General features: G+C 46.0%; 2 protein-coding genes and 1 long non-coding RNA gene across 3 annotated transcripts; 1 reads left to right on the forward strand and 2 right to left on the reverse strand.

The window, feature by feature from the left end:
* Window positions 1-488: 488 nt before the first annotated feature.
* On the reverse strand, window positions 489-2241 carry LOC140216450 (uncharacterized). The gene is made up of 3 exons (XR_011893123.1): window positions 2066-2241; window positions 1435-1570; window positions 489-1012 (listed from the first exon to the last, which is right to left on the reverse strand). It is a non-coding gene; the product is annotated as an uncharacterized lncRNA (long non-coding RNA).
* A 5727-nt stretch (window positions 2242-7968) lies between these two features.
* LOC129386790 (putative nuclease HARBI1) lies at window positions 7969-10012 on the forward strand. Its single transcript, XM_072286930.1, has 3 exons — window positions 7969-8511; window positions 9060-9195; window positions 9260-10012. The coding sequence occupies exons 1-3, from the start codon at window positions 7969-7971 to the stop codon at window positions 9763-9765; spliced, it is 1185 nt and encodes a 394-aa protein (XP_072143031.1). The 3' UTR covers window positions 9766-10012.
* Window positions 10013-10076: 64 nt separating this feature from the next.
* Window positions 10077-15458, reverse strand: LOC140216785 (uncharacterized). The gene is made up of 5 exons (XM_072287333.1): window positions 13996-15458; window positions 13478-13550; window positions 13262-13360; window positions 13039-13163; window positions 10077-11509 (listed from the first exon to the last, which is right to left on the reverse strand). Exons 1-5 carry the CDS (start codon window positions 14233-14235, stop codon window positions 11336-11338), a joined length of 711 nt encoding a protein of 236 aa, XP_072143434.1. The 5' UTR covers window positions 14236-15458; the 3' UTR covers window positions 10077-11335.
* Between the last annotated feature and the right edge of the window lie 579 nt (window positions 15459-16037).

Genomic DNA, 16037 nt, shown 5'->3' on the forward strand with positions numbered 1-16037 from the left:
GAACAAAGGTCGTTTAATACAACCTTTCCAAAGCTCGACGGATTGTGGAGAATGCCTTTGGTACGCTCAAGGCAAGATGTCGCTTTATCTTGAAAAGGATGGAGTGCGACATCGACAATGCCCGCCTTGTCATTCGTGCTTGCTGTGCTCTGGACAATGTGTGCGAGCATTTTGGCGACACTGCTCCAACACTGGTTGGTCGAGGTTCACAACAATGTTGGCGGCCTCCAGCAGCCTCACTACAGCACAGATGCTGAGGAAGGCACAGGTTGTGATGTGAGAGCAGCTCTCGTCAGGCACTTCCAGCAGAGCTGAGAATTTTATGCTGAAGCTTTGCGGACGTTCATGCTTTGTTAGGTAAATGAGTCCACTGTCATCAAATACTTGTGCGCCTAGCAGAAGTTAATTTCTGCTAAGCGCACAAGTATTCTTCTGCACTCAAAAGAGCGATTTAGCACACGTTGAAGAAAGTATTCTGTACATTACACTCAAGATGGGTGAAGTAAGAAATGGAAAATAGGGCATCCATACAATCGCAGCAAATTGCTACAATGAAAACCCGTACACCCTTGACCAAACGGGTTTCCTTTGTAACAATCTGTTGCGATTGGGTGGATGCTGCATTTTCCATTTCCTAATTACAGCAACTTTATTTGAGACTTCTTTCTAAATATTTTGACATTGAATTAAACTTCCTGCATTTGCATGTGTCTCTCTCTTTGCTCGTACTCTGACGGCTCGACACCAGCTGCTCCCTCAGCAGTATGTGTTCAGCCACTATCTGCTGCTTGAAGCCATCACCCGTCTTCCTGTTCTTTGGACCCCGGCTTGTAGCCACACTAGCAGGGGTGGCACTGCTGATGGCAGGGCTGGAGGAGGCCGGGCTGCACGTGGGCAGGGAATTCAGTTCTGGGCTGTCCAGAGATCTGATGGGCGCACTCTCCTCCCATTGCAGCCTGTTCTCATTGTCAGCGACTGCATTTTCGCTGCCGTTTATCATCTCCATGATGACCTGCATAATTATTTAATGTTACTTGCATCTTTCATAACTTCAGTATGTTTTGCAAGATGACATTCCATAACGGGTCTCAACACTGTGATGCAATAATACGCACACCAATGCATACTATACTGTAAGTGCTGTAGTTGAACAGGGAACGGCAACAAAATGGGAATACACATCGTCTCTCTTTTACTTGATTGCAATGACTGGGTGCCAGCAAACAGCTTTTATTTTTATGCGCTTATACTATTCCGAGGATGGAAATGTACCTGAAATGAGCAGTATGAGCCACAATTGGCAACAATGCTGCACTTTCATCCTACAAAGTAGCATGTAATAGAACGAGTTGTGCACATTGTTACGTCGTTGAGCAAGTGAATGGCATCACAGATTATTCTGCACTTACTGAAGGCGTTTAAAAAATGATTTACCTCTTCAACAGTAACTTGGCTCTCTTGAGCCCTTGATGGGTCGTTGGCCGGGAGTGTCCCCCCAAAAAACTGTATTCGCCAGAAATGCGTCCAAAGTATGGCGCCAGCACCAGTCTTTTGATTTTTCAGCCAAAACCTGAAATGTTATAAACGAGGTTTGATTAACTATATAGATGCATCTGCGGGCACAGATATAACTATACTGATCAAATTCGCCTAACCGAGGGAAAAATGGAACAGGAACACCAGAGAGTCTTATTACATTTCGTTCGAACGTAATCAAATTGTTGTTTGAAATCCTCGTCACGTGACTATAACTTCCGCACAGTATGCTGCGTTGTAATTTTCCGCATAGGACCCGTGAAGTCACATTAGTCAATTACCTTAAGTAGACACTAACCAACTGCATCACGCACAAGCAATATTCTTGAAAAGTTACGCTCGTTCGAGGCCGAATTTACGGCTCATTAAAAGTGTGAAGGGTTGGCGGAACAAAAATTCCACGACAAATCAAATTCTGCAAAGATCCACCTGTTCACTTTTTTTCTCCATAAACACTTCTCTCTCACGGCCAAGCCCCTGCAAACAGTTAATCGCAAGGTCATCGGACAAATTTATAAAAGCCACTTACCGATAAGTCTGCGCAAGATTTTCAATCTTGTGGTGAATTTGCAGGCGAGTTCTTTCAAAGCCCGCCTGTCGCAGGGCCGCGGCGATATCGTCGTAAACGCCGCTATTTCTCCTTACGGCGTAGGTCCATAAGGCGGTCCTCCCACAAATCTATGAGAAACTACGTTTCGCGATCTCCCCACAGCTGCTACGCTTGCGATGGCGCTACTTTCTTTTCTTCTGCGGCTGAACGCGCTCCATTCCCCCACACGCACGCACGCACACACACAAATTCACTCGCCCGAGAAAGCACTTATTCACTTTGAGGTGAGCAAAAAAAAATTCTGCACTAGTTACGTTAATTATAAGAAAAAGCTACATGGTAGACTAAACACGCGGAAATAAAGCAAGAAAGTACACAGGCAAAAACCAAATAATGCAGAGAGCAAAATGGCGGCGTTATGACGGTAACTTGAGTAGAGGCAGAGTGTACTAGACAACATGGAGGAAGGAATGAACACAAGCACGTCGCTGTTGTCGAGAGTATGTGCAGTTCGCACATATGAAGTGGCAAAAGATATTATTTATTCAATAAAGTAACACTCATATAGTATTTTTAGAGCATTTTGATTTGATTTGATTTGTTCTTTCTAACCATGAGTACGAGCACAGTGAACGAGAGGGCATGTTCGCGCTGTTTCCGCTTCCGTTGCTGAAAGGCCATCGAGATTTCGATAGAGTTGTAGACTGCTTCGTTGACTCGATAGACTATTGACTCGGCGGCCTTCGAAACCGCCCGTGTAGCAGCTCGAACTTGACCTTTGAGTCAACTGACTATCGGTTGGAAGGCCTTCCAAACGCCCGTGTGACACGGGTACACTCTTTACGCGAATTGCGTGTTCTTTAAAAAAACGGCTTATAACATCATGAGTTGTAAATATGATTGTTTTGTAACCTGGGCATCCCATGATCGATTTCATGCACTCAAAAGAAAGCGACCGTTATATTGTAAAAAAAAAGGATGGTTTGTCACACTTCTGCGGTGCTGTCAAACAGCAGTTTTTTAACGATCTACTGGCATTGTTCCTCCGTCTATGTCAACCGCATCTATTGCAACATGGCATTATTTTTTTATTATTATTTCTTTGCCAAGTACTAGCCGCGTTTTGTAGGACGTGAAGTTTCGCTAACACGTTTCCTAATAAATTGTAAGGATACGACAGCTTTCTGCGCGTGCTTTTTGTCCCACAAGCGGTGACTGGTTAACAAAAAATTGAATATATGAAGTCACAATCCACACTGTACTTACCTGTGGCCAACACCCCATGTTTTTGGTAGAAATATGTAGAAATGCTTGTAGTGTTTCCGCTAACTAATTCGTGCATTATTTTACAGATCGTTTATCGGTTAAGGAGTGGCGCAAGCGGTCTTTGTGGGCATAAACAAGATCTGATGAATGATGGCGTCGCATCGCCTTAGATGAATTCACGGACAGCGATTGGAGGGAAAATTTACACATAAGCCGGGCTTCATTTCATGAGCTTGTCTCTTTTATCGGAGATTATATGTCATCCAAACTGGCTGAGTGAGAGCTCCCTTGCCCCTGGGAAAGAGTGGCCATTGCATTGTACAAGCTAGCTAGTTGCTGTGAGTACAGGAATGTTGCAAACCAATTTGGCGTGCACAAAAGTACTGTAAAAAGTGTTTTTACATGTTCTGTCATGCATTTACCAAGTATTACTTGAAGACATTCATAATGCTACCGTCAGCACAAGAAGCCACAGCAATAGCCAGAAGCTTCGAGCTCAGGTGCCACTCGACTCAAATTTTCGGGGCGATTGATGGGACTCGTATTCCAATAACTGCCTCGAAAAAAAGACTACAGACTTCATAAATAGGAAGGGCTGGACATTGTACAATGTACAAGCCGTAGTGGATGACAGAGGCCTGTAAGTGTGTTTTAGCTATTTTTAAACCTAAGACACCTAGACAATTATAGTTTTCCAGTGCTGTAGTTATTCATAGATCAGCTGAAAGCCAACATAAAATGCTAGGAGTATTGCAGCAAGATGCCCTTTAGCTCACATTTTTGTGCAAGTCACTGCACCCATATTCTGAAGGGCTTGACGACCTTGTTTACTACAAATATGAATGCTTTTATACCATGAAGGCTGCTGTGGATCACCAGGACTTGCATCTTCAGCAAGGAAATAAAATATAAAGATAGACCGAGCACGCTCAACCACGCGAAAAACCAAAGAACATGGATCGTTCGTTTGTTACTTCCCTACGCAAACGTTCTTTTTTTTTTCATGTCTACAAAAAAGGGGCAGTTATAAACACACTGCGTTATTTATTTATGCTTCGGCGCGGCGGCGAAACTAAGACAGCTGCGAAACTTCAGTGAAGCTGCTCTACAGGCCCTGCTCGCGGGAGCTTCTAACTGCTACCACAATGCCACCTCGTATACCTCAAACGAAGAGTTCGAATTATAGGAATGTGAATAGGCGGCTCATCGCAGAACGAAATTGATAAAGCAACTGGAGTGGCTCCAGCTTCAGTGGGCAGAATCATACTTGCCTACCGGGATGAAGAACGGATTGGAGATGCTCCTCGCTGTCTCACCAGAAAAACAAGCGAAGAAGACTTGCAGATTGTTGCCTGCGCTAGTGACAACCCGTTCGTCACAGCGGGTGAAACAAGGGCTGTCTTCGGCGTTAATGTGTCAGGTGAATTAATTAGGCAACAGCTAAGAGAAGCAGTAATCAGAAGCAGGACAGCTGCGCAAAAGCCCCTACTTTCCGAGAATACCAGGGCAAAAAGGCTAGCCTTTGCTCAAGAGCATCTCCAATGGACCGTCGTTGATTGGCTAAACGTTGCGTTTACAGATGAGAGCACCTTCTGAACTCAATGGGACCAGACAAAAAGTATACCGGCCAGTTGAAAAACGGTCAATTAATAACCTTTGTCTCGTGGCTTGTTTCATTATACATGATATTATTTTGCTGCCCACTGTCTTTAATTCGCATTAAATAATGCTTTTTAAGGTATGATCCCCGTTACGTCCACGACGTCAAGGCAAGTGGCCCATTATCTGTGAACATGTGGGGCGTCTTCACGAAGGATGGCCTCGGGCCTCTTCACCGCATTGATGGTCGGCTGTGTTCCACAACATATATTGCCATCATTGACCACCAGCTCCTTCCTCACGTGCTGGATGGACCCTACAGAGATGGAGATTTCCTACTACAGCATGATCTTTCACCGATCCACACGGCGCACGCAGTGACCGCACACCTCGAAAACCTTGGAGTGATGACGCTAGATTCGTCGCCCAAGAGCGCAGATATGAACATTATTGAAAATGTTTGGGGCATTTTAATAGCCAACATATCAAAAATGGGCGTCCATACCGCTACTCCTGATGAGTTGTGGAGGCCACCAGCAGACAGTGGGAAGAGCTGAACGCCGACAGCGACCTTGTGCCGGCGCTCTACGACTCCCTGCCACGACGCATGTCTGCCGTTATTGGTCACACCATTTTTTTTTTGTTTCTTAGCATTTAAGCAAGAATGAAGCGCATAGTAAAATGGTTTACGACCCCAATTTTTGTTGTGTCACTGAGATGCAGGCAAAGTGCTGCAATATTTTTAATACTAACACAGAATACTTCTTACGGTCCTCACAAATAGTGACCGAGACAGGCCGAGCTTTCCTTCGCGATGACCTCTCAAATTGTGTCTTTCCCCTTGAGGTATACGGGGAGCATTTCGATAACTGTTGCGAACTGCCGTGAACACGTCGTGCAGAGCAGCATCACTCAAGTTTCACACCGGTCTTATAGCTTCACAATTTCTTTTTCTACGGCTTCATCTGCGCTCGTAAGCATAAAGAACGCAGTGTGTTGACAACTGCCCCCCCTTTTTTTTCTAGACATGAAAACAGCTTTTGCCTCATGAAGTAACAAACGAACGATCCATGTTCTGTGATTGAGCGTGTTCGGTCTATCTTTATATTTTATTTCCTTGCTTGGTTGCTACGACGCTGATCTTCGAAATTTAAAATGCGAGCTAAACCATTCGCCTACTCACGCTGCCTATTCGTTTCATGTGCGATAATGTGGGCTGACGTCCTTAAAGGCCGATCCACACGACGGACCAAATTGCTCTTTTGGACCGCGGATCACGTGATAGGACGTCACCAATTCGTGCGTACCGCCGTTGGCCCGCGCAAGACCGCGGTCCAACAAATCGCCGAGGCTTTTCCCGCTTCAGTTTTGGCGGCGGACCACATGCAAACCGAAGCGATTTTGGCGTAGCCAATGAATGTTGTCCGGCAACAGAGTGTCTTCAGCCAAATCCAATCTAGTTTTCGGCTCAGCAAAAGCCAGTCGTTTCATGTACGCCGTTCCGCCTACACGTGCGTGCAGCAGATATATTTTTTAAACACCGTGTCCTCTTGGAGTGACGAGGAGTTTTTTTTTATTGTATCCCTCGTTGAGCAGTTCCCGGCTTTGTGGGACTGGAGCCGGAATGATAACAATGATCACACTCTGGCCTAGAGTAGCTGGTTGGTCTGCTCTGCCGTCTGCTATGGCGGTCCGCCGTGTGGATGTGCTCTGCGCCGGACCGGAACCCGGCGGGTCGTGACGTCGCATCACGTGACCGATCGGCCCGCAGACTTCGTCCGTCGTGGGGATCGGGCTTAAGAAGGAACAGCCTAGCAGACGATGACCCCAGCTGAGCGCGCTTTGTCCGCATGCGCTTAGCCTCCGACTGTTTCCAGCCTTGCCCCGTCATACGGCGCTGACGCACGGAAAAGTAGCCGCTCGCGCACGCCAGTTATAGATTTGGGCGCCTGTACCTAAGCAGAAGTACACTGGCCCTGTCTTAGACGACGAACTGCAATGCACCCGTAAAAGAACATGGGAAGCAGTTATTCATAAACTTGCATGGAGATGACTTGCTATGTGTTCAAATTATAAGGTAGTTGTAAAGAACATAAGCTGATAAGCTCAAGATGTTCATTCCAGCTTCAACATATCACAGATAAAATGCGACAAAGTGTGAAAATTAAATGTTTATTAAGAACTGGAAGCACTGTCCTGTCTGCTAAATTCAGCGTACACTTTGTGCACAACAGTAACAAGGCAGTATTGCTTCTCTTGAAGCAATGAAAGTGGCCAGTACTTTCATGTAATACTGATAAAAAATAGGAATAATAAATGCAAGAATAGTGGAGGCACTGTCCTTGTGTGCTACAATTGGTAAACATGTTTGTTACACAGTTGACAAAAAATCAATTTTGCTTAACTGTGATAGGACATCCACAAAAGAAATGTCGGCACTGTATTGAGTGCGACCTGCTGTAAAAGTAACCAGGGGTGCGATCGCGCAAACAGCTCGCTTTTCCGTTCTCTCGCTTGCCCTCTCGTGATTCGTTGGCGCGCGCGCGTTTCGTCACGGCGGCCATTGCGCCGGGGCGGGACCACAAAATGCGCTTACGTCACACTCCTGTCAATCATTCCAAAAGCGAGGGGAAACGGCCGCTTTCGAGGAACGGTCGACAAGGGCATTCGTTTCGAAGAATGAATGGCCGTTGCCATAGCAGCGCTAGTAGCAGACGATGCGCCTGTCGTCTGCTCATAATGTCGTCGCTTGCCGAACATGGCTGGCCCTGGCGGGGGTCGAGTTTTTCGAGATTAAAACGCGATCCGCCATCGCCGAACGTTAGCGATGTTAATTATTGAAAACAACTGTAATCACAGTGAAATTAAATGTTGCGCCTGCGCTGTGATAAATATAAATAGTGCTGTTTTAATTTTGATTGATCCGAGTGCATTTGTCGAGAATGCTCGCCGTTTCACGTTGTGCTCAGAGAATCGCGTTCATTGTTCGGCGGTTTGTTTGGCGCTCACGAGTCGCGATGGCCGCTCCTATCGTCGTGCTTTTGGAGTCTCTCGGGCAGCCTCGGCAACGCATCTTTCGGGACGCATTTGACGAGCTTACCGAGGAAGAGTTCCGCGACCACTTCAGGCTCTCGAAGCGCACTGTGCGCTGGCTCTGCGAGCAACTGGAAGACGCCATCGGTGGCCTTCGGACCGGTGGCATCACGACGCAAGACAGGGTGCTTTGTGCTCTCCGTTTCTTCGCGACGGGGAGCTTCCAAAGATCCATCGGCAGCGAAGAATTCGTATCCATGGGGCAAGCTTCCGTGAGCGAAAGCATTCACGCAGTTGCAGAAGCAATAACCGTGGTGGGCCGGCAACAGGGCTGGGTGAGCTTCCCGTTGACAACGGCCGGCAAGGCTAGTGCAAAGGCGACCTTTGCGGATCGGGGCCGCATTCCCGGTGTAGTGGCCTGTGTCGACGGGACGCTCATAGCGATCAAACAGCCCGAAGGACTCAGCCCGGGCGAGACCGCGGGCTTCATGTCAAGAAAAGGCTTCTACGCCTTGAATACCATGATCGTAAGTACTCACGATCTGACATTTTTTTTTGCACGCTGTCATCTTTTATTAGGTTATCGGTTTTATGTAATGCCGTCGTAGTGTGTACAATACGGGTACCACGTAAAGCAATATCGATCGTGATGGAGCCCGTTCCGAATTTAATTTCTCGGTCCAGATTGACTCATTTGCTTAAGCTGCGGGAGGCAGGTAATCGCGGTTGATAATTTCGAACCGAATCAAATCGATCGATAGTGCCCTTGCGGTACGGGTATAAGAGTACGCATTGAACAACCAAGGCAGCTATGATGAGCGTTAATTCACAAATGTCTCGTGAATGTAGCTTTTTGCACATTTCTTGCAATAATTAAAGAAGACTATTTCGGAGATTGCTTTTTACTAATGTGAGAAAGAATGCAGCTGTGTCTGGGAAAGAATTATGAAATCATGTTGGTGCAAAAACATTTCATTCAGACTATTTATCTGTCAGCATGACGTGAAATATGAAAATATTCCAGCTCAAATTGCTTATTCTGAACCATTTTCCGCCCGTTTGTTCTGCCCTCCAGGTGTGTGATGCCCACATGCGCATCGTGGACATCGATCCCCGTTTCCCCGGATCGTGCCACGACTCCTACGTGTGGAGGCACTCACCACTGTTAGGCCGCCTCACACGTAACCTGCGACGTGGAGAATGGGTGCTTGGTGAGTGCTGCAGACATGTTGCAATCAGTGAAGTATATTACACAGTTATGTTTCCAACATGCAGGAGACTCAGGCTACCCTCTTGAGCCATGGCTGCTGACACCTGTGCCAGGCCATCCAGGCATTGACACTCCGGAGGGGCGCTACAACCAGGCCCATGCCTCCATGAGGAACGTTGTGGAGAGGGGTATTGGCGTCTTGAAGGCAAGGTTCCGGTGCCTTCAAAGGTACCGGACACTCCTTTATGAGCCCAAGGATGCAGCCACAATCGTAGCAGCCTGCGCCGCTCTCCACAACATTGCTTTGAAGGCAGGGGAGCCGGAGCTGCAGGACAGTGATGAGGAGGCCGAGGACAACCAGCCACCACTGCAACAGGGCTTGCCTGTGTCTCAAGGGCACCACACCTGCCGGCAAGAAACGCCCAGAGAGCTGCTGATGAGGGCAAAGCAGATGAGGAGCCAGGTTGTCAACCTGTTCTCTGCGGCCCCTAGCTGGCGTACCACTCACCTGCGTGTGCTGCATCGTCGGCTGAGGCAGCAACATCAGGCTCATCGCGCGGCTCAACCGTAAAGCCAGGTGAGTTCTCCAACATAGGCGTGAAAAGGCAAACCTCATAATGCCATTGAAAAATTGAAATGGTCGCCCTTGATAAAAAGGATGCAAGGCATTTTCAAAAATATTTGTTTTGATTAATACTGAAATCTCCATTGCGGATTTTCGCAGGGTGTGTCACAGTAACAAACGGTTTAGAAACAGTGGAAGAGAGACGTTAAAAAAGTGTTGCTGGGCAACTTAGTTCCTGATGGGAACGCAAATTCAAGGAGAATACAAAAAACGGCACAAGCACCTGAGCGGGTGTGCTGCTGCATCTCTTTTCCGGGTTCTTTTTTCTTTTGTAATTTTATTCTTAAATAACTAGAAACACAAAATACAAAATGACACTGTTATAACAGGGAATTTTGAAAACAAAACAGACAGAGGTAGGTTTTGCACGAAGACATGTCGTGCCATTTCGACATTTTTGTCCACCCCTGTAGCCAGCTGGGTAGCTAGATTGAAACGTCACAAGAACATTTCATTTCACACTGCAACGGGCACATTGTTAATGTAGTATATTCAGCCAGCATGGAGTAAAGCCAAGACATGGTATTACTTTAATGTACTCCATGGTTTCAACTTTGTAAACATCCTCGTGTCACAAAATAATACAGATAAATGTCAGCCGCTACATGTTCTGCATTCAGGTACACCCCATATAATACAACATATCTGAAGTAGTAACAGTGACGAAATATGTCACAATGAGCTGGACTAACGTGCTGCTCTAGCAGGAAGCCTGCAGGACGTGTGTATGTCACATATCACAGCACCTTGAACTACTCTTCAGTATCAGGTACAGTAATGCACTCCATAGCTGTAGCTTAGCATATATAAAGTTACATGGAAGTAGTAGCAAAAAAATATCACAGCAGGAGCCTATGTGGCTAGCCAGAAGTGCTTCATGTAACACTTATTACCCTCTCATTATAAAAGTGGTAAGCATACAAATAAAAAGCATCATGCAAGCCTGACTAGCATTCTGTACTTCGATATAAATGGCAGGAATAACATGACCTAGTTGAAAACAATATGACTAATACTGTTTTTCTCCACGTACAAGGCATCAGCTGTTAGCTGGAGAATCCCCATCAGGCGCCAAATCAAGAGTTAGCTTCACTATATGTAATGTGTAACACAATTCTAAAGCAGCCATCTAGTGATTTCAGGTAGACACTGGATATGGAACCTTGCAAGAAAAAAAATTGGACCTCAGTGCAACAACACAGAGTACAGAAAGAGCAACGCTAGCATGACTGCCACCTAACTCATATGACTGAAACACCCTAAACATATTAATGATACTTGCTAAAAAATACTAAAACATACTAACGATAAAGTTACAAAAATAGTATGCAATTTCTCGTGCACATAACGGAAATAAGGTAACTATTTAATTTCTGCTACCTTCGAGTAACATCTCAAAGTTTAGAGATCACTAAAAAAATATTTAAATGTACAAAACAAGATCAAAGTTGTAATGAACGAATAATAATGAATAATAAAAAAAATACAAGTAATAAACAATAAAACTTTAAATTTTCTATTGCCTCCTTGCAGCCACTGCCTCCTGCATTAGCTGGCCCAAGAGCTGCGAAAGCTGCCCTACTGGCCGCAGTGCCTCCGCTACTTGGTCAGCCTGCCGCTCCACAGCAGCCACGACCCGCTCAGTAGCTGCAGCCAGCCGGTCTACGCCCTGGCGGATACCACGAAGGAGCTAGAAAGAAATCATTACATCAGCATCCATTCCCGCACAATCGGTCAAGCACCTCTACAGCAAAGTGACCTGCATAACGAAAGAGTAATTATGTTCGGTCGGTTCCTAGTGTGAGGCGTGCTGTGCACAATGTTTACAAAGTGAGCTGTAAAACGGATGATTTTGGTGGTCCCAAGCACTTTAGGTATAAAGGCGCTCAACTGCATGTATGCTCATTCAGATTACCATATGTTCATCAGTTATGGGGACAAGGACAAACACTTTCTATGTTGTTGTCTGTCTGCACCATTGTATCTGTTTTTTGTTGTTGCTTTTCATGTAGTTGTGCAAAGAAATATCAATACCATATGTACTTTTATGCTGTCGAGCCGCCGGAAAGTTAACAGATGGCATAGCAATAAGTTTGGGATTGCAAATGAGCAAGCGACCATGACATGTATCACTGTAGCAAAGAATGCTAGGCCCTATGTTGCATTTTGTTGCAAAAGCATGTATTGGACCCTGTATATAAATTGTTATTCAAGCATTGCAAGCTGTTGCACTGCCATTATATGTGATGTTTCCCAGCCTTCCAGAACAAGTTAGCAACTTCAAACTTTGTGGAAATAGCCACAGTTCTGAGTGTATTGTGAGGCAAAGTTTTCCTCTTACTGCCTTAATTACAACCATTGCAACTCATTAATCAACAGTGTTCTCCTTTTTTATGTTTCAATAGTTTATTGAGGTTTGTGTTCTCCATCGTCCTCAATGAACTATGCAAGCTATAGTGTTTCTAAGTGCGGCAAAATAAAGGAAACTTTACGGCAATGTGCAGGCTAAATTTGAACTGTGAGTTAGCTACCGCCTTTGCAAATAATTATGAAGATGAAGGGCCCAGAGCATTTTAGGTGTTTTGCATGTGCCACTCAATTTACCCCGCTGCCTTTGGAAAAATGTTTCAGGCATGAATATTTTTGTGTGATGGGGGAGAACTATCACAATCAGCATGCGCAATCCGATGTGTGTGGTGCAATTACAGCATATGCGGAAAAATTCATTAGCTAATACTTGAAAGTGGGCGGCCAAGGTTTGAAACGAGTAAGTCATATGAGGCAGTGTTTTAAAACGAGTGATTTAATTACAGGCAACTTGCCATGTTTAGGAAACTGCTCAAAAGAAAGAGCTTTAGTGGAAATAGGAATGTATGAAGCTGTTATTGTGTGATTGATTGCAAGTGTCCCTGTTGTCTAGTCCACCCAGTTATTGCCTGTTGCAGAAATGGTAATGGCAGTGATTACTGTGTTTGAAGCTGTTACATTGTGTTAATGATTGCAAGTGACCGTGTTTATGACCATGTACATAATGTATGATGATGTTCTCGTCCGTCTCCCTTAGTCATTTTTTTTTCAGTTCAGCTATTGAAACACGTGTTAGCCATGTATGTGAGTTAGTGACCTGTGCAGCTCATCAAATTGCTAAAAAAAATGTTACACCTGTCTAGTGTCATTCTATTACGCTCCACCATATAAAGCAGGCAAGGGCACACGCACTTCGTTTGTCTCGTCGTTCTGTACGACGGTTCTGGCGTAGTCGTCCGCGAGCCGTTCAACCAAGGCCTCCCGGTGAGATACCCGACGAGGGCCTCGAGACCGGCGCTGCACCCGGGGTTGGTAGCCTGGAAAAAGTACCACTTTTTAATGAACTAAACGCACACCTACGTTACGTCCAGTGCATTCAAGCTGTGACATTGCAGGATATTTCCTTTTCACTTACTGGTTCTCGCTCCGCCAGGGCCAGCTGCAGGCTGTGCAGTGGCTGGAGGGCTTCGGGGCAGTGGCTCAACAGGGACCACTCCTGGCTGCTGCAGTGCTCCTATATTGGTTATAGAGGGTACATTCACTCAACGGTTAGAGTAGAAATAGTTTGCGTTCCTTATATACGAAACAGATTTCACAAACGGGAAGGCAACAGGGAAGAGCAAAAGCTTACCTTCACGTGAAAGGCCGCTTGTTCCAGCGGTGGTGCCCACAGATTGCGTTTGGACGGTCACCTCCATGGCGGGCTGCATTATGTATAAGATGCGAAGAAGCAGTTTTGTCAAGTTTGCGTAATCTGCTCCTCCCAATATGCAACTAACGTAGGGTTATGACAGCAGAAAAAAATCTCTTGAAATCCCAGTAGTAAACTATCTTGTGCATGCCAGCAGCAAACACATGCCCATAAAGGAAGAAAAACTATATCTGTTATACCAGTGTCACGCAGGCACTTTTGATCTGAATCGATCCCGATCGGGGCAAAATTTCTCTATTTCTATTGCCTCCCTTCGCGGAATGAAGAAAGGAGCCAGTGGCTGTCGAGAAATTCTATCTAAACTGGGCGCGATCGCGAATGAAGCGGCCTGCGTGACTGGGGTATAACACTGCTTACGCGATGCAGTATACACGGCGCAACTACTGTAAATTACTGCCGCGTCCTCCCGTTTTTCGGTGCGTTTGTCAATGGCTTACCTCGTCTAGCGGTTGGTAGAAGGGCTCGCACACTCCGGTTACCGTGGAGGTGCCCACTAAGGCGATGACACGGCCACGAAGGCCGGGCAGACGGCCTCCACCCGTGCCGCTGCAATTACGGACAGCATTGTAAATATCGCGAGCAACAGAACCGCTCCTCGCACTCACCTTTGACTTGCGGAAGCTGCGGCGGCATCTCGGCGGGAAAGAAATACTTCCTTCCGCCAAAACACTTGCCATTGTTCGGCTGTCTTGGCGGCCGGGCCCTCTGTGTTCAGCAGGGCGGCGAGCTCACTCCAAAGCTGCCGCCTCCGCTCCACCGTGCACTCCTGTGTGAGTGCGCATGATGTCCGCACAAGGTACGGATGGCCCTCCATGAACGCCACCAACAGTTCACGTTGGTGTGGCGACACGTGAGGGCCAAGCCTGACGTTCTTGTGAGACGACATTTTGCAACCGACGAAGAGCGATATAGCAATTGAACTGCGCGCTCCCGCCAATTTGTTTTGGCGTGCGCGATACCACCTAGCGGACTAAACCAAAATATATGCCGCTTAAATTAGTTTTCTGCTCTCGCATGAGATTTCCGAGGCAGATTATATGTTGCAACAGTAAGAATTTTTTTCTTATATTACGCGTTTAATTATTAAAGCATCACAAACATTCTGCATTTAATGTATCGTCCCCGATCGAAGCTCAAACTGGTGATGCAAACTTCCGGGGCTGGGCTCGCTCGTTTATTGGCTGTGCTCTCCCTCCCGTTCTCACAAATCTTGCGGACGGCCTACTTTGTGACGTCGCAGCCAGACCGAACGAGCGGAAAAGCGAGCTGTTTGCGCGATCGCACCCCAGAGTGCCTAGGCACCACAGCATCTTTTATCTGTGATAAAATGTACACAAAATACAGAGGCACTGTATAAAGTGGCATTCACAACAAAAAATACCCAGACTGGCTAGACATCACAGGTTCTGTTGACTTTGATAGGAGTCATAAATGACGTAGGCACTTGACAGAGTGTTACACATAGCAAAAAACCAGTGGCTAGACACCACAGCTCTTACGTAAAATACAAAAAAAAATGTAGGCAATGTATGTAGACAAAATATCACCAGAGGCTACACGACACAGCTTTTCTCATCTGAGATAGTACGCAAAAATGTAGGCAATGTATTCGGTCCATCAAAACAAAGGAGCGAGTAGACAACACAGCTCTCTTACCTGCGATAAGATAGATAAAACACAAAATGTGTAGGTACCATATAAACTGCGACTGGCATCAAAAAATAACCAGGCAGGCTAGACAACCCACCTTTTAATATCTAATGAAATAGTAAGAAATGTAGGCAATGCAATAAGAGCGGCGCACACGAAAAATAGCAAGAGTGACTAGAGTACAAAGAATGTCGGACAGCACCAGCTTTTTCCAGCACTTAGCAAAGCACACTGAATATGAGCCACCTTCAAATTATCTGACCCAGAACAAAAAAATAACCAATGGCTAGACACCAGATTCCATACTCAAATAACACGCGCAATAATTTAGTATGGGTGCAGCAAAACAAAATGAGAGTGAGACAGCACTACAGATCCACATAAAAAACAACGAAAGTGACTGGAGTGCTACAGTGCCTGTGAGCAATTTTTTAAGGAACATCAGAGAGCACCAGCTGTTTCTAGCTCTCAGTGAAGCACAATGAGTCGCCTATGAGCGAGGCAACCATGATGTGGTTGAGCCAGCAAAGTTTGGTTGCGCTGGTATATCTTGCGTCGAGTTTGACGGGTGACATGGTTGGAAGCTTGTGATATTGGAGGCCGCCCCTGTTGTGACGAAAGGTCCTTGTGCAGGAAAGCTGAACACTGCTGGCTAGTGGCCTGTCATTTGCATCTGTTGGCTGAACTCTTCTGACAAAAGGGCTTGAGTGCCTTGAAGTAAGGAGGTTGTAATGTTTGCAATGAGTTGATTCATCTTATTCCGTTCCTCATGTAAAAGCTGCCGCTGCTGTTGAAATATCATGTCTGTGCTGTCTTGAGAGCTCTGCAC

The sequence above is a fragment of the Dermacentor andersoni genome, chromosome 3 (genome assembly GCF_023375885.2).
Source record: "Dermacentor andersoni chromosome 3, qqDerAnde1_hic_scaffold, whole genome shotgun sequence".
In the NCBI taxonomy this organism is placed as follows: Eukaryota; Metazoa; Arthropoda; class Arachnida; order Ixodida; family Ixodidae; genus Dermacentor; species Dermacentor andersoni.